Source organism: Trachymyrmex cornetzi, unplaced genomic scaffold (assembly GCF_001594075.2).
Source record: "Trachymyrmex cornetzi isolate Tcor2-1 unplaced genomic scaffold, Tcor1.1 scaffold1118, whole genome shotgun sequence".
NCBI lineage: Eukaryota > Metazoa > Arthropoda > Insecta > Hymenoptera > Formicidae > Trachymyrmex > Trachymyrmex cornetzi.
In genome coordinates, this window is record NW_017295674.1 from 291671 (window position 1) to 317671 (window position 26001).

The window sequence follows — 26001 nt, forward strand, 5'->3', positions numbered from 1 at the left end:
CCGCCAAAAGAATTTTAGAATAAATGGATAACAGTGGCGGTTTTTCAACCAGAAGCAACCACTAAGATTATCTTCGTCTTCTGATCCCTAAAGGCGAGGATAGTCTTAGCTGCGGCAGCTTCTGGTTGGATAAAGAAAAAATGCCCCAGGTCACGTATGTTCGGGCACGATAACTGTAGACACGTGTAATGTATTGCATCTTGCATAAAGATGAAAGAAAATATATTTATAAAGCTGCGTCTTAGATGATTTACAATTTTCACTTTTCTTTCAGTTTTGGGAAAAGTAGAAAGAAAAAAGTTATCTATTCTTAAATTTATTACAAAAAAGAACTGCTACTGTGGAAAAGACCTTTGTCGGATCCTTTCCAAAACTATTACCCTGGTTCCCTGCAGTTCTATTTTGAGATTGGAGACCATCATTGAAACATTACGATTCGATAATTAGAAAAAAAATATGGAATAAAATTGTACATAAAAATACCAGTTATGATGCTCATCTCGTTTCAAGATGCGACATTTGATGACTTTGCATTTTCAGGATCAAATTCTGTAGGGCGTTATAAAATGCGACGAGACGACACGCGGCTTTCACATTGGGAATCTACGGGGCAGAAATATGAGGACACCTTGGGTGGGATTATATAGAAGTGGTCGAGGGAAATCGTTTTACATAATACAATTTCCCAATAGGAGAATAGTTCGGCGGGAAGGATATAAGAAATTCGACAAGGAAATAACAATTACTTTATTTTGACTTGCGGCTAACATCTCGCCGACTTTGGGGTCGGTCGTTCTTTGTCCATGGCTTCTGTATTCAACACCGGGTGTGAAAGCGTTTAGTAAAAAAAGGTATCCTAGTGTTCATTTCAATTTGGAGAGAGGAATCTTCTAACCCGATTGATTTATTTAGCTTTTTGCGACACCGATTTGTATGTGACATAATAAAAACGGTATGGTATACAAGGTGATCTCAATTTGAAAAGTCAGTTTTTTCGGTAAATATGCGAGTGACAGGTACGTGCGCGTTTTCAAACAATTCAATTCGAATCAAATTTATAATGCGGAGTTGGAACAGTATTATATAAAAACGTAATAAATAGCAAAATAAACATTCCTGTTGATCTCGTATTACCAAGATAAGGTTTTACTTTTCATTTATAATTATGTGTAGGAAATAGATATAGAAAAATGTTGTAGTATCTCTCGAACACAAAACAACAGGTTTATTCACGTTGCTTGAAATCGTCAAAAATTGCACTCAAAATCAGATAAATAGATATTCGGATATTATAAAGAGAGAAAAAGGATGCTGAGTGCAAAAAGTGCAAGCAACGCGAGCAGACCCAATGGTTTTGTAGAAAGAAAAAGAGAGCAACAATTTGTCTGCTTGGCATGCCTGTGTCATACATATACAAGATGTTCCACAGACAGTTTCGTATTCAAAGCTTTACAAATTTCAAATGTCCCGCGGTATTACAAAGTGATACCTAACATTTATGGAAAACCGAAAGAAACGCGATGGTCACTTCACGCAACGTGATACAATGCGATATTAACGTGAAGATTCCATAATTCGTTCCACATGGAAATTCATGAACTCGCCTATAACCGATTTTCACGGCGCCGCGAACGAAATCCGTATTTTTCGAGGAAAAAGTACTCGAGGGAGAGCACTCCGAAGCGGAGGACGTTGAAGGATAGCCCTCGTACGCCATCGACGCCCTGCTTTGCACTTGAATAACCCAATTTCAGGATGGCGCAACCTCTTCGGGGCATCCGCCAAGATACGTCCGCAAACAATCCATTCGACGAAGATTTACGAGCTGAATTTTATCGCGCGCGCGCGCGCGCGCTTCACATTCTTTGCCGGTTACATACGTGCCTGCCGTGAAACTTCCTCTTAATGCGGTCATACTTCCTCTTACTTTGTTCCGAAGATTCGTAAAAGAAAGATCGTGGCACTGAAAGTGGGCTCTCTTAAATGCGGAGCGTTTAAGTTCTCGAAAGGCGTGGCATTCGTCACGGGCAGGCATCCTTCAGACGCGACCGTAATACGGCACATAAAAATACTCTGCCTTTCTTCATAAATTTCGGTATTTTTTATGAATGTCGTGCGTGTACTTTAATCAGAAATTACTTCAATTTAAGAAATAATAACGATACGTAAGATAATTGATACTCTTCTGGAGATTAATATCTAGGATGTGTTTACCATAATTCATGTTTTATTGCTTAATTATACGGGCGATCAAGCTTGGCCGAGACCACGGCGGGAGGGCAACGAATTTGTGAAATGAATTTCACGGCGCACAGCAACGTTGAGATTTTTCATCAAGAGAGGACGTCAGGGTCAGGCTGTGTGAAAAATCAGCCAGTGTTGGGATTAGGAGAGAATAGTGGGTTCATCCTACTTTGCACCTGAATGACCCAATTCCGATAGTATTGCGAGGCATCTTACGGTGCGCGTTCTCGCGAGAAAGCGATCCCATCTACGGTCCCATAGTAGTGCCACGCTCCTTTGCAAATGAATAGGAGAGTGCAGCGCCCGACACTCTCGAGAGTCCTGTGATTTGCTCCGGGCGGGACAATCTCGTTGACTTTTTTTTCACGTTCCCTCATTGTGAATCAGCCATGCGAGCGTGCGCGGCTTACGGCTCTCATCACAATGCAATTATGCGGGTCGTTCGGCTGCGCAAGATTCTGGCAAGATTTCGAAGGATGCGCCCGGTTTCGAGATCCCTGCGTAAACGAACCGTTTACAAGCTCGTCTTTTCAGCACCCAACTTCGACCTAGAATTTCAACGCCACTCAACTTTTCACGTCGCGCGTCGCTGGAATACTAAACCAGCAGGTCGTCGTGTAATGCTTTAATTTTCAGCTCCTTCGCGAATATTTGTGTAACGTGACGTATCGTGCAAGATATTTAAAAGTTTCATTCGTCAACGAATGAAAATGTGTGTTGTATTTTATATGAGAAAGATAGCTATGCAAAAAATTTTTTTAGCAAAATGTCTGAAAAATATTGTGTAATTTGTTGAACGCGGCATTACATTATGTTGCTCGCAAAAAGCGAACAAATAGATAAGAGCTTATACTATTAAACACGACGGGAGTCTTTATTGTGTCGCGAAAAGAAGCGTGTAAGCATGACATCGAAGTGGACACAAAGTCCGTTTTCAGGATAAACGTCGCAGTGATACAAATGCCGTTTCATTTTTTAGTAGCCACATGAGCCGGCTGCATCATTTTTCAAAGAAGGGATTATTCGCGCTAGAGAGTCGCCGTACGCTGTTGGAGATCACTAATGGAAAAAAAAAGGCGAGACAATGCTACCTCTTTTTTACTACTTTAGCGATAAAAATCTGCAATTAAGTCTCACAAATTTATATTCCGTGATAATATAATTGTACATGCAATGATTCTCGAAATCCTTTTCAGACATTATAAATATGTAGCATATATTTTGTAACGAAAATGGTATATGAAATTTTTACATCATCAAGTAAGTTACTTGAAAACTAAAAAAAAAAACACTAAATTAAAAACTAAAAATTATAAATTGAACTATTCTTTATTTTATATTAACGACTTGAAGTTTTATCTTTTTACAAAAACAACGTTGTCCTACTTCACATCTAGTCTTTTTTTATCGTACATGTATGTGTGTATATATTTCATAATTTTAAATTCCAAGATAATGTAAAACGTCAATAAGTATTCCAGAATGAGAACAGGATATGTAAATTTGAATATATTCTGTAGCTCAAGAATATGTCCGAATGCGACATGGCTTACGATTATTATTAATATTAAAATATAGAAAAAAAATATATATATATATAATATAATTTCTTGTCTAAATGGTATGTAACCTATTTTTCTCTTTTATAAGTTAAATTATACTTCAATTTCTAAATATTCGTTTTTTGTACTTAAATATAATTTTATCTTTTAAAAATAACTTTTATAACAAAAATTTTTAAATATTAGAAAAATACAATTATATATTATATTGTGAAGATATGTCTGACAAAGTATATTCTTTCAAAATATAATATTTTGCCTTTTCAGGAACCTCCATGCAGGATTTGCACTCACCTTAGTCCACCGGCTGCTTTCAATCCACGCACTTTGGAAAGCCGTTATAAATCGCCTGTCACGAGACGAAGAGAGTACTGCGAACCAAGGAGATGTAATGCGAAAGTCGGTACGGATTTGAAATACGAATTTAAATCACATTCCTACAATGTCGATCGTGTCGTAAACAAAATTCAAGAACTAAAGAGAAATGTTCAAGATCTTGATGGATTAAAGCATCATGATGAAACGGTAATTTATTAACAACAAACATTAAACAAATATGATAAATAAGAATAAATGGATTGGATTATATATGCCGACTCCTATAGCTCTTTGTTTTCACATTATTCTTCTGATTACTCATTGTTAAATAAAGAAGTCTTGAATAATTAAGTACTTTTATTATTTAATTATTATTTATTCATTTATTGTTTATATACGATAATTTCTTCCAAATTTGAAATATGTTTCAACAGGAAAATTTATTAGAACCGTTCCCAGAAAACAAGATTAATGATCTAAAAGATGCACATAATACAATCATGACTTGCTTAAGAGAAATGGAAAAGATAAAGACATTTTTGGAGGACGAAAATTCCTGGTGGAAAATTTTAAAGAATCGTTCGGTCGATTGTTGCCAACAAAAATTGCCACATCTTCATGGGGTTTTAGATGGATCATCAGTTACTTTAATGTTACTTGAAGAAGGTACAGACGAGGTATTCTTCCTTAATTCCTTGTTTTACAAAAATGGATAAAGTGTACTACTAACTTATAAATCAGTAATATGAAGAACTTTTTACAGTGATTTGTTAATAAAAGAAAGCATATATTTGCAAACAATTTATCTTTTGGTAGGCTCCACATCGTTTTGTAACATCAACACCGAAAGAAAAAAGTAAAGTTACTGGTCCCAGATTTGGAACTTCTCCGAGAGAATGGACGAATAAGGCAAAGCAAACTGAACAGTATACGAATCGTCAAATGGAGCACATGGACGAGTACGCGGACTCTTACACAACTCCACATTATAGTCTTGATACGACATCAGCATTAATTGAAGTAACAAGGTAAATCTTCTGATCCGTATTCACACTTTATTCTAATCGATAAATAAATGCATATATTATAGAATTCCAGAAATAAGCGCATATATTGATAAAAATGGAATAAATACGGACTTATGCCTTTAAAATTTTATTTATATATATATTATATCTATATTATATAGATCTTTTAAATTACATCTTAATATTAAATATACATTAAATTAGTATAGCTTACATGATAATTACTCTTGTGCCATATAGAATCAAAATTATTTGTGGTTATAGAATTCATAAAATTTTAATACATACAAGTATAAAAAGATTTTGAAAAAATATTTTTAAAAATATAATTTTTTAAGTACTGACAATTATGAACCGATTCAACGATACATTAAAAGAGCTGTTATGAGTGAACAGAATATTGTTGCTTCCGAATTTTGGACTGAGGCACAAGAAGATGAAAACGACGAGCAGAAAACACCAGAGACATCGCATAGATTCAAAGAAACACATGATAATATACAATATGAAGATAAAGAGAAGAGGATTGGTACATCAAACAGTAAAACACAGACAGAATTATTATGGTGTATAAATAAATAATCCACTGTTTTTTTTATAAAATTCAATATTTATTGTCGAAACATACTGACATAATTCAATCATGATGGAGGTCGGTAATCCCTATTATCTTTTAACTTTTTTCATCTCTTTTTTTAGGCAAGTTACACAGATTTTATAAAAAAAAACAATTTTATTAAAAAAACAAATTTTTACTTGATGAATTTATTAAGCAATTTTCTCATTTCTTCAAAATTTCTTTTACGGAGGTCGGTAATCCCTATTATCTTTTAACTTCTTTCATCTCTTTTTTTAGGCAAGTTACACAGATTTTATAAAAAAAAAACAAATTTTTACTTGATGAATTTATTAAGCAATTTTCTCATTTCTTCAAAATTTCTTTTCAAATATTGTTCAATTTAGAAAGCGCGCGACCGAAACTAATGATAATCTATGTATATATATATATATGTGTCAAATGCGGTAAAATATATAGGTTATAATAATGTATGGACAATTTCACTACACTGAGCATTTTGGATAATTTTACCACACTGAGCATGATGGAATCAGAACGGTGAAGCATTAGGTCTGTTCTTTTTGACTGAACTTTTCTGAAAAGTGAAACATTTCGAAGAATGCGCAGTAGACAGTGACATGCCGATAGCGTTTGATTGGTCAAAATTCCTCCTTGACGCATCATGTGTAATAGGCCTATTCTTTTTGGCTGAACTTTTGTACCAGTTCATCTTTCTTCCTTTTCTCTCCAAGAGGAAAGAAGAGGAAGAAAAATGAACTGGTACAAAAGTTCAGCCAAAAAGAATAGGCCTATTACACATGATGCGTCAAGGAGGAATTTTGACCAATCAAACGCTATCGGCATGTCACTGTCTACTGCGCATTTTTCGAAATGTTTCACTTTTCTCATTCCATCATGCTGAACACTATAAAGCAGAGCTTTTTGCGGCAAAGTTCAAAGATACATTATTGTGTGTACAATCAAAAGAATGAGGGGATCAAAGAAATGAATAGGGATTGGAAGACAAAGTAAGATTTTCAAACTTCTCAGACTGTATATTTCAGGTACAAAGTTTTCAATAAGTTGAAATTTTCTATTCCTCTTTTATTCTTTGAAGTGTACATAGTCCTTTGTAAGAGACATATTTTCGTTATCCAAGCAGAAACGATCCAGCTAAAGCTAGCTTCTTAGGCCCAGTTTCACAACTTATGGTTAACCGTAAGTAAAGAGTTAACCATGAATTGTGAAGACGAACATAGCCTTAGCCCTGCCGCAAATTCATAAATACATAAAATGTATTAACGCATACATAAAATATATGACTTATAAACAAATGCACAATTTCATAATCCCCAATATTGTTATACCCTGCCTCATGATGCACCTGAGTTAATTTCCCATGGGACCTATATGGGAATTTGCGGTAGGGGGGGCGTGGTTGCTTCTAGTATGCATAACATAAATATGCCCCTGGCTGAGTCTGTATTTTTGTACATAATTACCGACAACCGTCGGTAACCATATGTATAGAATACGATCCCCTTTGAAATTTACCGTATTCGGCATACACATACAGCGCCTTTAGATTATCATTTATTTTAATTGGTTTAGCACGTTTTGTTTAAATTGAATAATATTTGGAATTTAGAAATGTCGAAAAAATAAAAAAATAACTTAATGAATTCATCAATTAAAAAAACCCAGTCTGTCTATCAGGTTGACTTTTATACATATATATACTTAGATACATTATATATATATACACACGTAATGCGTAATATGCTATGTTGTATATATTATATATTACTTTAGTTATATTTATACACATATATTTAATACTAAGTCAAGATAAAAGAATAGAATTATAAAAAAATTGCTAGTAATATTATTCCCGATAAAATTACGTTTTATAACATATGACTTTCAGTTGCGTCACCGAGAGAAATGCGATATGGTCAAGACACGCAGATCACATTTGAAAATGCAATGAAACCTCAGGAGACATTTAGTAGCGAAAATAGCGAAAACAAGAAACATATCACGAGCGATTTTGAATCGAACGTGGATTTAAACACGGTATATAAAACTTATTTATAAATCTTATTTTTTAATATCTATTAATTCTGTTAATTATTCTATAGAAGATTCCGTCCAGAAATGTGTCAAGTCATAAACCAAGAGCGAAGGCGATCATTGAAAAAAGTATTCGCTGTATTCCGACAAAACTTCCGAGAAAAATTCCAAAAACTAAAAGCAGAAATTAATGTCTTTAATGTATATTCGAAGATATAAGTAAATCTTATGTGTACTGATTTTGTATTAATAGATTTATTTAAAAAATAAAATTTTAATAAACTAATTTTAAGAAAGTGTTGAAATGGTTGCGTTCAGCAGACTTAATTGTTGCGGAGCGTAAAACTCTAGATATATAAAAGTAGCGCAATCCTTTTATCTGAGCCGACATACCGACAGCTTTCCTATTGGCTATTTCGACCGCTATTTTCGACCCAGTAGCATGTAGTTCAATAAGCGGTTAGTATTATTAGTACATGATATGGTTAGTAGGTTGAAAATGGAGGACCTTTGCGCTACTTTGGTACATCTAGAACTTTAGCGTAGCGGATCCGTGAGCGCTCACTGCTATTAGATGATCTCAAAGAATAACAACGAACGTTTATGGATCCGTTCCGCAATAGTTGAGTCTGCTGAACGCAACCAATGCAAAATGTGATTACTTACGTCATAGTGGTATGTACTTCCACCATGTGATTACGTCTGCATTTTGTCATTACTTAATGTTATCAGATGCTTTGAAATATATCGATTGTACTTATCGAGTTTCACAACATTCAACTTTCAAATTTCAGTTTGCTGACTTCTTGTCGATGTTTACAGAGTGACTTTACCATTATCAAAATATTTCATAATTTCGACCGTATATCACAGAATTGTTAAGTTCTGCAGGAATCTAGGGAAAAGATTCCGAAATGTATGCACGCGATCCTCGAATAGTGGTAACCAGGTTGGATCAGATTATCGTTTATCTATACGATTATTCGTTATAAATTTTATAAACTTAAGCGGTTAATAAATGCAAAAAAAGAGAAACAAATTTACACTCTAAATTTACGCGTGAATTTAGACACGTGAAATGAAGAAAGTCCTTATAATAGCGAGGAGTCCAGCTTTTAGTATTGACGATGAATTAAAAATGGGCTCAACGACCACCGTGATTCTTCGTGAATGTGCAATAATGAGATCTGCAGTTTCCACTCCGACTATATCGTGTAGAAGTGAGTTAGATATGAAATTAAATTTTACAAATAATTTCCCGATTATATATCAATTCAATAGCACATAAAGATATTTATAAAACGTTTCTGATTGATTGATGATAGATCGAAAGCTCCAAAAAGCAATGCGTCGATAAAGAAAAAGATTCGGACAATTTAAGAGAAGTTTAATTGAAACTTGCAAGTCGATGAAAGACTAACAATAGAATTTGAAGAAATACCTTAAAATTCAGAATGGAAAAGAAAGACAAAGGTCCAACATCTTTTGATGGATCTACTTATATCTTGACTTTTGAATCATTTGAAGTGTCCCTGAAGAGGAAAAAAGATACATCAATAGTTGACAAGCAACGATTAGGATTTTGCAAGTCTACAGAGAAAATAAAGTCATCTTCCTTTAAAGGCAAATGTTCAAAATCATGTACGAAGCATAGAAAAACCAGCTTAAATAGGTACATATAATGTTTTAATAATTTGTTTTATTAAGAATTTCAATCTTTGTTTAATTAATGTTTCCTTCAAAAATTTTATAATTTTGACAGATAAAGAAATCAGTTAAGTTAAAATTTAGATTAATCAACTTTTTAATTAATTATATACACAATGTTAATTGAATACCTGTGACATTTGATCAATATTTATTTAATATGTAATTATTAATTAAATACGCAACTACATATATATAATAGTTTTAAATATTATAGTATTGAGGAATATCGTGGACATTGTTAAAAATATTTGTGCATGTGTATATCCAGAGCATTTAATGAACAGTTTTCTACGTAGAAACTACATCTTTGCACATTCTGTTCGAAGGCGGTCCAGCCATACTAATGTCAATTACACATTTTGCATATATTTCAGACCTCAAACATCAGACAAACCGCAAACGTTGCATGAATCATCTTATCGTCAAAAGAAGTCCGAGACAAAGCCCACAGGGGAAATGCCATTGTTCGCACAACTAAAAACGAAAATGAAAGAAACGTCGAGAAGGTTTCAGGTCTTTTTTTGTTACTCTTTTCGGTCTCTTGTTGAAATATTTTTGCACAAGTCGAAGAGATATCAATAGCCAACTTCCAACAGAGCACCTTGCCATTTTTTAAAAAGACAACGAGGCGTACTATGGCGGGAGTGAGGTCCTTGTATGTCGGCTCCAGGGCAAAGCGAGCATTGGGATTCAAGTGTAACCTGAAAAAATGCAACAGTACGTTAATGGAATGCAGCGCGGGGGCTTGCAGAAAAAAGAGCATGATTTTTAGTGAACCTAATCAACCATGCAGTTCGAAAATGGCCAATTCTAGCGTCAGTGACACTTCGACAGTATCGAGCACAAGTGAAAATAGGTTTTAATAATCTCTTTAAACTTATCAACGTATTATTGTTATTTGTTGTCTATTTAAGACTTGTCCCCATCGAAGACAATCGTGCCAATCGGCATGTTTTCGGCACTTTTTGTTCTTTATAAAGAAAAGAAAAGGAGCCAGTCGGCATGGTCGGCTTCAGTGGAGACGAACCTTTAGATACTATCTCTCATAAATTTGACTTTTTAAAAGTTTCGAAACATCAATTGATGATTTTTTTTCGGAAAAAAAAACGGAAGAGGAAAAAAGTCAGATAAATATAAAATTGCCAGGTGCGTTGTCCAGTTTACGCGGGCGTTAAGTAGCGCTATATCACTGCTTAGATGTACAGCAGGCAAATCGACTTTTATCGCTTTATAGCGCTTATAAGTCGCCCGCCATTCCAAGCTGCACGTGTAATCTGAAATGTAAAGAGCTCGTTATTACGACAGCGCTATTCACGATCGGACTCCCAACTGACAACCAGACTACACGTTGATAGGCGGATATGATCACGATATTTTCTGTAAACGCGAGAGTTATCGCTTCGTCGATTCCTTTTTTTGCGTACGATAGAAAATTTCAATTGTATCCAACGAAGCACATATCTCATCTCCTACTCCTCATATTTCTTATAAATTCTTGCGCTAGCTACTATCTAACGCCAAATGATAGCCCAAAATTCTATAATATTATATTTTAAGTAATCAAAGAAGTGGATATACGGCAACAATATAGCTTAATTAAATCAGCTGTTATAAAAAGATGTTATATTAATACGTTGTATTAATAATCATTTTCGAAAAAATTTTATTTCAATTTGTCTACGTTTTAGTTAAATTTTAACAAAAATTTAAGTTGATTCCATTTAATGAATTTGTTTGGAAAAAGTTACTGTTGATTATTTTATTAGCTGTTGAAACGTCTATATTCGTAATCGAGGAACAAAGATGATTCATGCGCGACTCGTCCACCCAAACTGAGATCTCTGGCTCCGCTCTCACCCGGGCGGATCGCATAAATCGCGTGTTTTCCTTCTTATTGGCTGATTGAATAATACATGTAACCGAATAGTATTAAACCGGCTGAACGGGACACGCAAGTTCCATGACGCCTGTCATGTCGGGCGGGTCATGCGTCAGCATTTTGACGAGTTGTTTAGGGGTCGATCAATTTATCGCTTAAGATACACACGGAATGGCTGTTGCGCCTGTATTTGTCGATGCAGAATTAACGACGTGATGTAAGATAAGACCGCGGATTTATGAACGTTGCCTACTATCAATTCATCATTTCTCGTCCATTATATGTCCGTCTCAACATTGGGCTATTCGATCGATACGTCACGTTTGTAATTATTATTTACATTATTGCTTGTATTTATGAAATGAAAGATACCTCAGTCAATGTTCACTTAATCTGACAAGGATTCGATACACGTGAAGAAATTTTTTGCCATTTTTCAAATTCATTTAGTTGTTTGAAAGGTGATAGACACTCGCGACGTGCCTCATCTACAATTACCAGTATTTTTACGTAGAATGAGACATTATAGTTGAGTCAAGCGTACGGCTCTAATGGTCGTCGACATCCATAAACGTGCGCAAGAAATTATGGTACAAGCGAAACGTCAAAGTACTGAATAATATACAATTTCCATTACGCTTACGTTTTTTTGTAAAATGCATTTCTGCGAAGACATCGGATTCCTGGGCGATACCAAGTACGGTATAGATGCACCCATATGGAGGAGACTTTCGCGTCAGTATTAACCGCTTGCAATTTTGCGACCAACTGCACCAAAAATATTATTATTTCGATGCGCATGAACGGCGAACAGAGGGGAAAAAAAATATTAATGACAGAGTATTACGAGGCCGAGTGCAAAAATCACCGCTAAATCACCGGCCGGCCGCCTATAATCTTGCCTATTCAGCGTAATTTATTACGCATTGATATTTACAATCCTTTATGGTTAATATCTCTCTCCGCGTCGCGACGATTGCCACGCGCAAGTCGCTGGTAATGTGAAACCTCCTCGTTCGAGAACCGACGATGATCCCCGAGATTGCATATTTAACGCGCGACCAACAAATTGACCTTCCTAGCGCTCCATTATACGACATTTGCGAATCAATCAAGACAAGTGGGCGGCAAATTTACATCTAATTATAGTACACGTCGAATATATCCAAGAGGTACATTATATATTATTTCTTTGATCTTTTGCGAAACGACCGAGCATTGTGCGTTAATAATTAAATTACTTATATTTAACTGCAATTGAAGGTTAAAATATTGACAGAATCGAATTAAAGATAATTGCTCCCAAAAGAGCTATCTCCTGTGTTTTTTTTTTTAATTCATAGATTTATTAAAGATCACATGTAAAAAGTGTAAAAAGACTAAACGATTTCGCGACTTGTTCTTATCTAAATAAACGAAAAAGTAAGAATAGGATACGAACTAAATTCTCCAATCTAAGTTCTTCGTCAGTATCGAAGACTGACTGATTATATCCCGATGATTCCAACGTTGGTTTTTTGTATGCTTCAATTCCGCATGCCTATTCCTCGTGAATTTACTGCTGCGTTAAAAGAGAGAGAGAAAGAGAAAGAGAAAGGTAGCCCCTCGACACACACAAACGGGACTCCAGCCGTTGCATAAATCACAATGAAACGCATGCCTCATTATACTTGCAGGCACTCGTGTAATTGCGACGGGCGTGTCCGTATTTACCCGTGCAGATCTGCCGGGCCGGCTGGTTGCCGAACATTATCGCCACGTGTGTGTTTGCGCGTTTAGTTTCTATTCTTTTTTCCTTTCTTTCTTTCTTTCTCGCCGCCGTTCACGTAACTTGCACTCTTCTCTGTCTCTCCTTCTCGTTTCAGCTCCACGAGCTCCATCCACAACCTCGTAGAACTCGGTGCTTCTCGCGACCGGAAACGGGAGACCGGATATGGGTGTGATGCATAGCGTAGTCTTAAAAGCGTATTATACGTTAAACGCGGAATTATACGTTTTTATTTGCGTAAATGGTTCACGCCGATCCTGATCAGAGCCGGCGTCGCGGCTGCCTCTTCGAACTGACGTGAAGCTGCACCGTCGTTCCGATCGTACGGATTATTTTCAAAATCGATGATAGCAGCCTTAGATCTCGCATCGGCGTACGTATAATGAATGATGAGAGATGGGGCTGAGACGTGCAATTTTACGTGTCGATCAGGATCCATTATGACGGATTCTCTTCGGCTTGACCAGTAACGGTCCTTTGAAGAAGACTATGAAATTATCTTTACAAAAAGCAACATTTACCCAGACTTCCGAATTTTTATGCTTTTCAATATTCAAAAAGGTACTTTAAGACGGATACGGTTTATGATAATAGAAAGGCCGAATAGAAATACTAATAACGGTTGAAGCTAAATAAAAATGCTGAGTCACTTGGCAACAATAGATCTCGATTCCCGAGAATGAAGAGTAATGATCATTTTTAGGAACTATTACTAGAAAATGTCATAGAAGAATAAGACATGAATAAAAAAATTAATGGAAAAGTATATTCGTACAATGAAAACTTAATGGCAAAATACAAATATCTGGGGACCCTGATAGTATCGTTGCGCTAAGCCACAGCGCAACGACTCTACCGTGCCTCCTTTATGTATTAACTTCCATGGTGGCCTTTTGGTGACAGCTTCATTTTTCAATGACACCCCGATGATCATTGAAAATAACCGACGTCGTTAAAATATTTATAAAAAGTAAAAGTCATCCAGTAAAATTGTGTATGACTTATTTCGAATTGACTAAATAATAGTATAAAATAAAAAATGCGTTATTCAACAATTAACTTTTTATTTTTAATGAACAAAGCACAATATTTTATCATTATATGTTTAATAATGTAAATTCTACTACGAGGTGCAGACTAAAAACTCATCCCCATCGAAGCCGATCGTGTCGACCAGCATACTATATTGGCTTCTTTTTCTCTTTCCTCTTCTTTCTTTATAAAGAAGAAGAAGTCAGTATGCTGTGATGGGTTCTGGTAGGGATGAGTCTTAAGATATACAGACTTGTAAATATCATGTTAACGAGATATGTTGAAACTTTTTTTAAACTTTTTCTCCCCAATTGGGTAAATTACACACGCGATATATTAAAGTATTAAATCCGTGCGCACTCTTAGAAAATTATTTATCTCCGTAAATTTGCGACATAAATCACGGAACAATATTAATAATTACTACATTACATAGCATGATACTTAAAGGAAAGGAATGTCTATCTAACCATTTCCAGCATGGATAGATCATGGTAAATTGCCCAGCGAGCGCCATTGGCATAAAAATAGCTACGGCCAAGGAATACGCGCGTATCACTATAAAGACGTCGACGCAATTAATTACGTCAGACACGTGGAGCCGAAGCGTACCGTGGCCGGCGATCGTTATCGGTTTAATCCTTAGCTACGGTATCGATACTCGAAAGCGTTACTTCTACCTCGGCTCCGGTTTTGATGAATTGCGCGCAGCGCACGCGGTTCATCGCGCTCGACGGGCGCTGCATCGTGGAAAACTTGCCGTGAAACAATAGAGGTGAAACGTATCCTTGAAGAAAAAAAAGAAGCGAGAGAGAGAAAAAAGGAAAAAGAGAGAAAGTGAGAGAGAGAGAGAGAGAGAGAAAGGGGGGAGGGGGAGAAAGGAAAAAAGAGAGGGGACAACCACCCACGGTGTTAGTACCGAAGTTCCGAAATTTTCACGCTTTTCTAGCGGTTGCTTACATCTCTTCCCCACTGACATACACCACCCCTTCATCCTGTCGCTGTATCTAGCACATCTCATGTAAATGCAACACGGTTGTCGGATGAATACCAGTCGGTAAGACAGTTCAGGTATGGGGCCGCGTCCGCCGAATTCGTCATGGATCGTTATTCAAAGTCGACCAACCGGGGGGGCAGAGTAGCGAGTCGAAGTGGTGCGCGCGGTGCGACTATTAACCGGCGCTTACGAGGCGAGGTATCGGGATTATTGATACCTCGGCGACAATTTATTGCGGGACTTTGCGTTGTATGTAGGCGCCGCAAAGGCGTATGCGGCTCGACGTTATACGTGCGTGTATGTGGAATCTCTCGAGAATCACGCTTAGATATCATCTACGTGTATCATTTGATGCCCGAGGCTAACTTGGGAGAAATAACGGTCATTTTCGTCCGATGTTGAAGCAGCAAAAGTTACGAGGTTCTTTAATATAAAAGATTAACCCGCCGCTTGGGTGGATAGAAATAGAAACTTGTGCGTATCGGTAAGGGATATGTAATAGAAGCGTGTATTTTTGTATTTTGCATAAAAAAGTAGGGGGCGATCGGAAGGGCTGTAAACCCTCTTTTCTTTTCTACACACGCGCGATAGTCTCTAGAATTTTATATTGAAAGCTACAATTGTATACGTTTGTAGACGTCACTCACGTAACAATTGAAGGTGTCTTATACGAGACGAATCTCAAAAATGTGAATACGTGACGAAACTTTTAATTTACTCGCTCCATAAAGGGCTCCACACAATAAAAGGGAGCAGAGAACGGAGAATAAGAATTTTAACTTATCAGAAATCATGTATTGTGGAATACACACTGATAGGTTGAAATTCTTATTCTCTGTTCCCTGTCCTTTTTATTGTGCGGAGCCCCTAACTCTCTGTCGGTTATACTTTCTGTGTTATGTTTATCTTTGACTTCTATATCTCTCTTTTTTAGAATAGATTACATGTGCAACGTGATAATGCGATGTCAGATTACAATCCGTAGGTATAATATGAGTTACACGCTGAGTTCGCAATTAGATTTTTCTACCGAAGTATCGCGCTGTCGGTACGTTTAATGGAACACTGCCGGTGTCTTTTTAGATATACGATACGTATCATATTTCTAGTGTGGAGAAGGGTCTCCCCTGCAATTCTGTGCTACTGTGATATAGTCTAATCTATGTTAATTGACCAAGTTACGTTTCCGAGGTTAAATGTCAGAACTGAACGCGCTCGCGCTCGTTGATGAATCACACCTTTTTTTGAGATGCATTCTTAACGAGATACAAAATATAAGTTCTTGACTCATTCGTAACGGTCGATTTTACCACAATTGTTTTGTCGAATTGTAAAATTTTGTTTTATATGAATATTATTTAACATATTTTCTAAATATACAAGAATAGTTATTTTTTAAATAACTATTCTTTACGAATCTTTAAATATAATATCTTTAAATACAAATATTCTTTATAAATCTGCAATAAAAAGGCGTTATGTTAATAAAAACCTTCATTTTTAAGAATACTGCCATAATAAAAGCTACTTAACATGCTTATTCCGTATAATATTTGTTTGGTTTCTTACCTTTTTTTTTCTCAGAAAATTCTAATTAAATATCCATATCCATAATGTTCTTCAATAGTATATAATAAATTGAAAAACAATCAATAATGGACAACACGTTACTAATAATAGTGATTTGAAATGATAAGATATTTCAGATAATTATTTATAAAAGAAAAATCAGGTGACTATTCCCAAGTTATTTAATTTGTGATGGGATAGATCGAACTCCGTTTCCTATCCGAAATTTTTGCAAAATCGTCAGATTTAGTGATTTCTCCTCGGACGACCGGTCGCAACGCACAGAAATACGTATTTACTCGCGAGTTTCATCGCGGCGGCTAATCAGCGATCTCGTAGATTTGATCGCGGATATGCCTGTCCGTCGGTCACGCGTATACATACCGGCCGCACGCCCACGTGTCCGCGAATCGGGCCCTAGCGATGCCACGCACACGCAACGCAACGCAATGCAACGCAACGCAACGCAACGCAACGCAATGCAATGCAACGTAAAGCAATGCGCGCACCCGCACTGGTGCCCGGTTAGATGATGAAACGGTGCACTCCGGGGTAATTTGACTTACGACATTTTGAAAGCGAGCCGACCGCTCGTGGGCGTGTGTTGAAACGTTGGGATGTCGGACGGGTTTTGCGTGGGCCACGGCATATTACATCTGGCCAGGTACGGGCCTTATGATGGACGAGACAGGTGATTACGTGTGGAAACCACCATGCGAGGTGCGCGCCATTCGAGACACTCGTGCACGCGTGTGCGTGAATGATGGGTGTGTGCGTGCGCACAGGGACGCGTGCAATGCGTGCAATGCGTGCAATGCGTGCATACATTCTAGAGGGTAGACCGGAACAACGAGCGCGCCCGCGAAGAGGATCGCGCGTGTTCCGACTTATCCCGCGGGATCGCGCCGCTAAGAGGAAGGATGATGGAGATGAATTTCTTGAAGAGAACGCTCGGCGCTTCATAATTTGACAGCTGCGCCTCACCGCGCGGCTTAATGCGACTGCGATTCGCGCGACTGACGCGTCAAGTACTTATGCGCTACATTAATTTGCAAGAATGTATAAAAGACTGTATGTAGGACGCTCAAAGTGATTGTTAACAATATCAGATATTTTTGCAACATTGTTTATTATAATAAACGATTTATTAGGACTGTATGATGTAAATACATTGTTCATTATATTTAAGCGTTCTACATAATTCTTTTGAGAGTCAAACAAAAGTATTTACCTAAATTTTTAGGTACTCCAGCAAAATCGTTTTTTTCGTCTCTAGAATTATGTTTCTATTGCTACAATATTAATCAATATCGTGAAACGTTTTTATACGAACCAAAGAGTCATTGTGAAAATCTAACAAAATTATTTTTAGATCTATATCTGGCTACATTTTTAGTATTTCAGCAAAACTGTCCTTTCCGTATATATAATTAGTAAATCTTATGAATTATTGCCAGTTTTAAGAGCAGACGCGATTCCAGAAGCATTTCCGGGGAAAAGTCGGGCGTACAGATGTACGAATTTGAAGTCTCGACGTAAGAAAATCGGTAATAAGATTTCGAGCATTCACTGGGATAAAAGTATAATGAGTTTGGATATTTAATGACGCTGGCGCACAGTTATAACCGACTAAAATTGCGGTGTGTAATGGGAGGCATAATGGAGCTTGAAATTGTAATATGTGTAATTTATTGCAATAGCAATTACGTGAGACGATATCCTCTTTGTCGGCGATGTGTAATTATATATTGTGTAATCGTATATATTAGCGTTATTCCGGCAATCGGCATTTAAAGCTAACTTATTATAAAGATATGCGAGGCTTTGTAACGCATTCGATTAGAGTTACAGTCCAAGAAAAAGACCACTTGGATATCCTTTCTTTCCTTCTTTCGATTTATTAAATTTCACTAGACGTATAAATATTTTGATTTTTTCCATACTTTTGCTAAACAGAAATCAATTTCGACCTTTAGTAAAAAAATTTCGTTATGTCATTTTTTACTCTTCTCAATTTTGTGTGATATTCCGTTTGATGAAGGAAGAGAAAACAAATAAATTTCTTATCATTTCAAGATACAACAAAATTCTCCTCCTTTCTCTTGTTCCCCGTCTGTTTGCATATAACCACAAAACACAAACGCGCGGAACGATAACGAAAGGATCGTTTCGAATCTCAATCTCCCCCGCGCGACGCGACTCCGAGAAGCCGATACGACGCGACGCGACGGTGTGCGTGATCGGGCGATGGCAATCACGCGGATCCATCGTGGATCGTTAATGTCTGTCTGTCAAGCTGTCGCGTGACTCGCCTACGTCTTCCTTCGAAAACCGAAACCCGGCCTGTCTGGATCATCCGCGCGTACGATCGCTACTCCGAGACGTCCGAACGAACGGACAGCTTGCTTTTTGAGAATTAACTTGGATATAAAGCAATTTAGTATTGAACGTCCCTTAGGAATCGTGATGATCGTGTAATTTCGCAGTTGTAATTTTTTATTACAAACTCTAATTTAAAATATCATATCATTTTCTTGCTCATATTATTAATATTATATTTTATCTTTTTTTTATTTTGATAATTGATTTTTGGAATTTCGAATATTTTCACTGACAAAAAAGTGTTTGTGCACATAATTGATACAATTATGTTAAGAGCTATATTTTTATAGCAATTGTACCGTCATATAATGTTAGAAATAATAATTATATTTATGTAGTTAGAAATGACTATAAATTATAGTTAAATTATGATAATTGCAACCATTTTTTCTTCCAATGTCTCATTACTTGATTTCTATATATAATAAAAAGAAAAACAGAGTTAAAGGATAATCACGCAACGCAGAATTGAGTTATCTTAAAAATGTCTCCAATATATTCCGCTTCTTCTCTATCTCTTTTTATCCTTCTATATACCACAGGCTTCTATTAATTATATATTTTTATTCTCAAGACGCTTCCAATTTCTCATTCAAATTTTATGCGCATATATCTTCTGCGGTCCGGGGAAAGAATGCGCAGAATCTCGTCCTATATGGTCGCGCACGCCTTTTGCGAAGACCGCCATTTTTAGTTGTTTCGTTAATTAATCCTGAGTAGCTAGCGTGAAAGCTATTAGTTTTTGTCCTCGAGCGAGCGCGTACGGTTAATTTCGTCGGTAGTGGACTCCGTCGAAACATGGCGGACCTCGGCACGCGAGTCGTGTTACGATCTTCTTACCTCTCCTTCCTCTCCTCGTCGTCCGCCTCTCGTTTCTTTCCTCGTTCTCTTTCGCTCACCGCGAATACTCGCGTCGCGATTCGGTTTGCGCATCGACTTGTGTTTCTTTGACAGAGATTTTTCATTTTCGACCAAATTTTTTTTATCTCCGCCGTTCGATTAAAATGCAAGCTCTTTTTTATGCCCGCAAGCACTCCACAAAGTGTAAACGCTACACTGCTAAATTCGTTCGCGACGTATAATTATCACACGCGGTGACACACGACATCATTATCTGTGAAATTTATTGTGCGCCGACAACATACATATTGCATAAACAAAAAAGTATTACGAAGCAATAGAATTTAATGAGAAACGTTCGCAGCGAATGGAAGATAATATTATTTGTATTCTAGAAATTTTTTAGCTTTCATTTGTGCATTTTTTTTCGCTTCGATTAAACTTCATGAAAAATTTTAATATAACTTTCCACGCGCGTGCATGCTGTGTAACTTTATATTAATAAATTCAGAAACTTGTTAATATCACTGATCTTATCGTCAATTCGCGTAGGTATTATGTCACAGTTTATATACGGTATAAAATATAACTCTTTTATGCAAAAATGCCAAAAAACGAATATGTATGCGTGTCACGAATCACGATTGTCTCGCTACCTAAAATAATCTTCTATTTATGCCATTTTAAAAAAGTAATTATATTTTAATAACACGTTATCTTTTTATTTCTTGCCTCATGATATTTATTATCTTATCTGTACATCTATAATTATTTATGTACATATTAATAAATACGATTACCTATTTATATAAAATAAATTAAAATTATTAAAATTATTAAAATTTATCATGTAATCAATGTTGCTAGTATAGAAAAAAAATTTTAGAATAATATTCTCTATAAATAAATATGTCACGTAGTACGTTATAAGCGCTCAAAAGTTTGTTTATCTAAAAATCATGCTTGGACAATCAGAGTGTAGATTTTATTAGAATTCACGTATTTTTCATATTTTTAGTTTTCTGGACTGATTCTCGTTAATAACAAGATTATATATAATTGTACAAACGATAAACTCGACATCAATTTCCGTTCAGTGAATATCGCTGGAATAACCGCGGCTGTAATTCATCGGTGGGGCATTAACGACGCGTCTGTGCAGAGTAGATTTTTTTTCGAGGCCAAGACGCTTGCAAATATTGCCGCCCGTACGTACGTAACGACGAGCGAAGTCGAACGAAACGATCAGGTCGACTCGTGCGGCCTGCCGCAAAATTGAGAGTTAACGAACCTCGACGAAACCGCTGACACTCCGGGTTGCATAATCCTGACGACGGGTGTACACCCATGTATACACACGCGTACAAATACAGCGTGTCTAAAAAATCATTCACTTTTCCTTATAAATTACGAGACAAATTTTGGATTCCATTTTTTGTCGATAATTAATTCTGAGATTAAAGATTTGCTTGTTAGAAAAATTCTAATTCATTGTGAAGACTATTCGCATCTTTAGAACTTCCCGATTTACTATTAAACTTTTCATTTTACGATTTAATAGATAATTATGTCGGAAACGTGCAGATTTCCATTTTTCTCACAATTAGCGCGGCTGATATTTGCAACTCGAGATAATACTGATTTCTGGGACATTCCGTGCGTACATTATATACGCAAACACACACTTTGCAATTTACAGCTTGCGGCCTCTCGCGCGCAATCTGCGGCTGCGAATGTGCGATGTGTCTAGTCTGAGAATGTATATGACAGGTAATTTATTCACCTGCGAAATATCGGGACGAATTCGAGTTTCCGCGCACGTACTACCAATAGGTTGTTTCCCTAATTGCCTGGTTAGTCGTTTAATGGTTTGTTTACGAGGCGGGAGAGTGGCGCAGAATTTCAAATCTCACGATCACCGGTGAGGAAATATCAGCTTCATGTTTACAAATCACGATAACGAGGACGCATTTTAAAAACGATCGTTCGTGGATCCGAGTTTTCTTTTATATTATTTAATGAACGTTCACGCAATGATCTTGAAATTTAACGGAGCGGTAAATCCTTCGGAAGAGAATTTTGAAAAATATGTATAGGCCATAGGGTGGGAACACACTAGTAATACATCTGATTGATTTCTCGTATAAAAATAAGTCGAAAATGCAGAATTAACTTTTTTTTGTTTGAGACTTTATTGCAATTGTTGGAAATAAATAAAATTTCACTATTTGTCGCATTTTTTATTTAATCCTGTCACTCGTGACAGAAATGTGAAGTCATGTGAATGTTATATAAATATGATAACGTTTACAATGTCTTTCCACAGCCTATATCTTTCATTAAGTGTACTCAATGCGATTTTCAAATTTGATTTTCTCGGAAACAAAGCTTTGGATGAAAGAAGATTATTTTGCACTTTTGATTTATTTTTGTGCATCAAGAAATCATCCTCCATGAATTATAGATTTATTCTTTCCTTATTCTATATATGAAATGGAAAATTTTAACGTTGTTTACATCGTACACGGCGGAATATTTAAAATAATCATTTCGCTATCCTTTTTATAAACTTTCAATTCGTACTACAAATGAAAAATGCGTGTTGAGAATATTTTTTCCGCGCCTTCGGCGACATGAACGTGTTGACGCGTCAAGTGATTCGCCGAAAGGAAATTTCATTTATGAGTCATTCCACCGAGGAATACACCTAGTACCTCGACCTGGTACGTCGACGTATTTCACGGGAATAAAATCCTTATACGTCAGTGGCCATTTCTTGGCACGAATTGCGGTGCACCATACACCACGGAAGGCGTTTTCGTTTCGTTATGGGGCAGGATCGATCTACGGGCCGCCATCGAGACAAGGGAGAGCCGAGAGCGTTTTCTGGTATCACCTTATGGCGAACGGCAGATGTGCACCCGTGTTCCTGTCCCTATCTCCTCCCTTTTCTGTCCTCCCCTCTGACTCTACTCTGACCCACCGCACCGTCGGCCGCCCTTCCCCGTTAGGCGTATTCTCTCTTTCTCTCTCTCTCTCTCTTTCTATTTTATGGACTCGTCGCCCCCTCGTTGAGCGAGAGAGATCTCGGGTCCCGTATATTTACCATAAGGCCATAAGCATCGGCGAATACCTAAACGACATTTAGCGACTACGCCACGGCTTTCTAATGCTACCATTACCCGAAAACTTTACCGGCAATAAATATGCGAGTCGGTCGCTGGTAATAAAGGAGCATGTTATCGCGTAAATCATTGTTGAATTACTGATACTCAGCCCACCCGTCTCTGCAAATGCCACGTCGTTATTGAACTGTACGTTTCGGTTTCCTTCAAACCATCATCAGCGAATACATGAATGTTATCGAAGATATCCTGATTCAAATATAATAATGTTGGAATTCCTATCCATTTACGACTGAGGGTGAGCAATTTCCAAACTTTCTGGTTGGGAAAAGCATTAAGTCTCTCCGTTACAAAGCCAAGTGACTGACCTGAGTCTCTCATTCCCCACAGATTTAATTTAGTTATTCCATACGTAGGAAGTCAATGGTTTAAAGGAAACCGAAACGTACGAGTAATACGGATAATATGGTACAGATAATTATTGTACATTTATATATTATGTAGACATTCTTGTGTCAATTATATTGGAATAAAATATAATTTAATATTTAAATTTATTCAAGTACAAAAAAATATTTAAAAATATAAAAGAATACATGTACATCAAATTAATCTTCCAATGTTGGACAATGTTGGACTTTTAAAGCACAGTCGACTTTTTTATTGTAAATTCTACGAAAATAAACAAATAGCAGGGTTCGGTATAATACAGCCTTTTAAAATAATTTAATAATGTTAAGATTGTGTGTGTGTGTGTGTGTGTGTGCGCGCGCGCGCGCGCGCGTGCGTGCGTGCGTGTGTGTGTGTGTGTATACAAGGATGCTAGTTGTTCGTTTCGTTGAAAGGACGAATAGAAGTTGTGCTTCTATCGTGATACAAATTTGTTGTCAAAGATTTCACAGGTATACAACAATTTTTTCTATATGTCTATAATCCGGAACAATAAAAAAATCTATTGTGAACTTTGATTTGTAAACAACAATAAAAAATTTCATCTGTAATAAAATAGAAGATTTTTTAAATAAATATAAAATAAATGAATTTTTGACTGAATGTTATTCCAAATTCGCGATTTCCTGCCCAAACAATAGCAGGACATTTTCTGTGTTGGCATTAAAAGCATATTTTACCATACCATTTTGCTCCTTCTAATTCAAGAACATGAAAATAATACTGGCCCTCCTCTCTCCGCATGGCGTCTTGTAGGTATATTCGATCAGGCAACCACAAAGGAAAGTAAATAATTATCTCTCCTGCCGATACGGACAGATAGACGGGCATATATAAACACGTAGGTAAAGATTTCTGTAGCTAAAGATTATTACTATAGCCAGCAGGACGCACAACGGCTTACCCAGGTATATAAAAAGAAGTTAATGGATCTTGATGAGACAATCTTAGGGTCGAGATCGCATCATTTTTAGGATATTCTGAAATTTTAAATACAGGTTACTGTATTAACAAATATATTTAATAAATAAAAAGAAAAATAAATTAATTATTTTTTTACTAGTAGGTTTTTTACTGACTCTAACATAATACAATTGCCTATGACTTTGTCTTTACACAAAACGTAATTTAAGTGACAAATTACATTTGCTAGAGTATGATGTACTATATTTATAGAAAATCGAATTTTCTATTATAACTTGGTCTTAATAGTCAAAGGTTTATAAAGTATGATTTCGGTTTTTAACATTTAATTTTTACGCAATTAATTCAATTTTTATTTTTAGTTTTTTTACTATTAATTTTCCGAGATATAATAAAAATTTTTTAAAAATATGTAACATTAATCTATATAGCACATATATATGTAAAATTCAATATTATAATACTACATTGTCATTATGTATATAATTATATTATATTTATAAGAAATATTAACAAAAACATTATGAAAAAAAAAATTTCGAAATTATTAATTCACAAAATAAAGGATGATCCAATCAATACGTTATGTTAATCAATCACACGCAACCTTTAACGGATTTCTTTTACTGTTCTATATAGTTCCAATGAAGATTCCATTATCATGGATGAAGAGGAGCAGGCGGAGAAGGAGGGTTCACGCAACTGAGTTCGCTTTATGCATTCGGCACCCGAATCCTCGTTTAGATTCTACCGCTTCTGGGATCCCAGACACGATGAAGAATCTCGTACAACGGACCTTCCTGACATTCCTGCGAGTGAGCATCGACGACAGAATCTGGACGCGTCCCGTTTGAGAGCCCGCGAATTCCGCGGCCGTCGCTCGACCGCGGGACGGCAAACTGGAATCGAGGTCTCCCAGGTTCTTTTGATGGGTGGAATAAAAAAATGGGCGGCGCTTTGGATGTGCCGGGGCCCGATCTAAGCCTGAGACGGGGCGAGCCGAGGCCGGACCTTAGATCCGTCGGTCCCTTTCCCTCTCCTCTCGTTCGTTCGGACCGCTTTCTTCCCCGCGCGTTTCGCCTCTCGCCCGTGTTCCATCGATGGAAGAGAAACAAGGAGGGGAATGGAAGAACCGGCGAAGGGGGCAAGTGGATGAAAACGGCCAACCACCGGCAGCCTGCGCGGCGACTCACGACAGGAATATCAAGAGATCCTGCTATACGGACCCGGACAAAGGCAGCTGTTGTTGTTGGTGTTGTTGTCGACATCGTCTTCGACGGTCGTCGAATAAAGTTATGGCTCTACCCGCACCCGTTTGTCCTTGTTAGGCTGAGAAGCCCTGAGGCTCTGGATCGAGTCAGAGTATTGATATCCTTTGGAGAGGGAAGCTGCGCCGTTTTGCAGCGACGCGTGTCTTGATATCGAGATTATAATGACTTGTAATGAGGATCAAAAAGGAAGAGAAACGAGATATCCAAAAATCAGAGGCATGATTGTAATGAGTGAGAAAAACTGTATCTTAACTTTGCTGACTTTTTTTG

The 26001-nt window shown here is 36.8% G+C and overlaps 2 protein-coding genes across 2 annotated transcripts; both read left to right on the top strand.

Moving 5' to 3' along the window:
* Nucleotides 1-3669: 3669 nt before the first annotated feature.
* Nucleotides 3670-7987, top strand: LOC108763744 (uncharacterized). Its single transcript, XM_018511609.1, has 7 exons — nt 3670-3865; nt 4074-4331; nt 4559-4801; nt 4941-5152; nt 5491-5693; nt 7639-7787; nt 7853-7987. Exons 1-7 carry the CDS (start codon nt 3863-3865, stop codon nt 7973-7975), a joined length of 1191 nt encoding a protein of 396 aa, XP_018367111.1. The 5' UTR covers nt 3670-3862; the 3' UTR covers nt 7976-7987.
* A 602-nt stretch (nt 7988-8589) lies between these two features.
* LOC108763754 (uncharacterized) lies at nt 8590-25243 on the top strand. Its single transcript, XM_018511618.1, has 5 exons — nt 8590-9004; nt 9110-9456; nt 9869-10007; nt 10091-10350; nt 25100-25243. The coding sequence occupies exons 2-5, from the start codon at nt 9239-9241 to the stop codon at nt 25164-25166; spliced, it is 684 nt and encodes a 227-aa protein (XP_018367120.1). The 5' UTR covers nt 8590-9004; nt 9110-9238; the 3' UTR covers nt 25167-25243.
* The last annotated feature ends 758 nt before the right edge of the window (nt 25244-26001 follow it).

Coding starts and splice junctions, on each gene's coding strand:
- LOC108763744 (XM_018511609.1), top strand. Junction 5,153..5,490: donor GCATTAATTGAAGTAACAAG/GTAAATCTTCTG, acceptor TAATTTTTTAAG/TACTGACAATTATGAACCGA. Junction 5,694..7,638: donor GAGGATTGGTACATCAAACA/GTAAAACACAGA, acceptor TATGACTTTCAG/TTGCGTCACCGAGAGAAATG.
- LOC108763754 (XM_018511618.1), top strand. CDS start 9,239: ATGGAAAAGAAAGACAAAGGTCCAACATCTTTTGATGGATCTACTTAT. Junction 9,457..9,868: donor AGAAAAACCAGCTTAAATAG/GTACATATAATG, acceptor CATATATTTCAG/ACCTCAAACATCAGACAAAC. Junction 10,008..10,090: donor AAACGTCGAGAAGGTTTCAG/GTCTTTTTTTGT, acceptor AACTTCCAACAG/AGCACCTTGCCATTTTTTAA.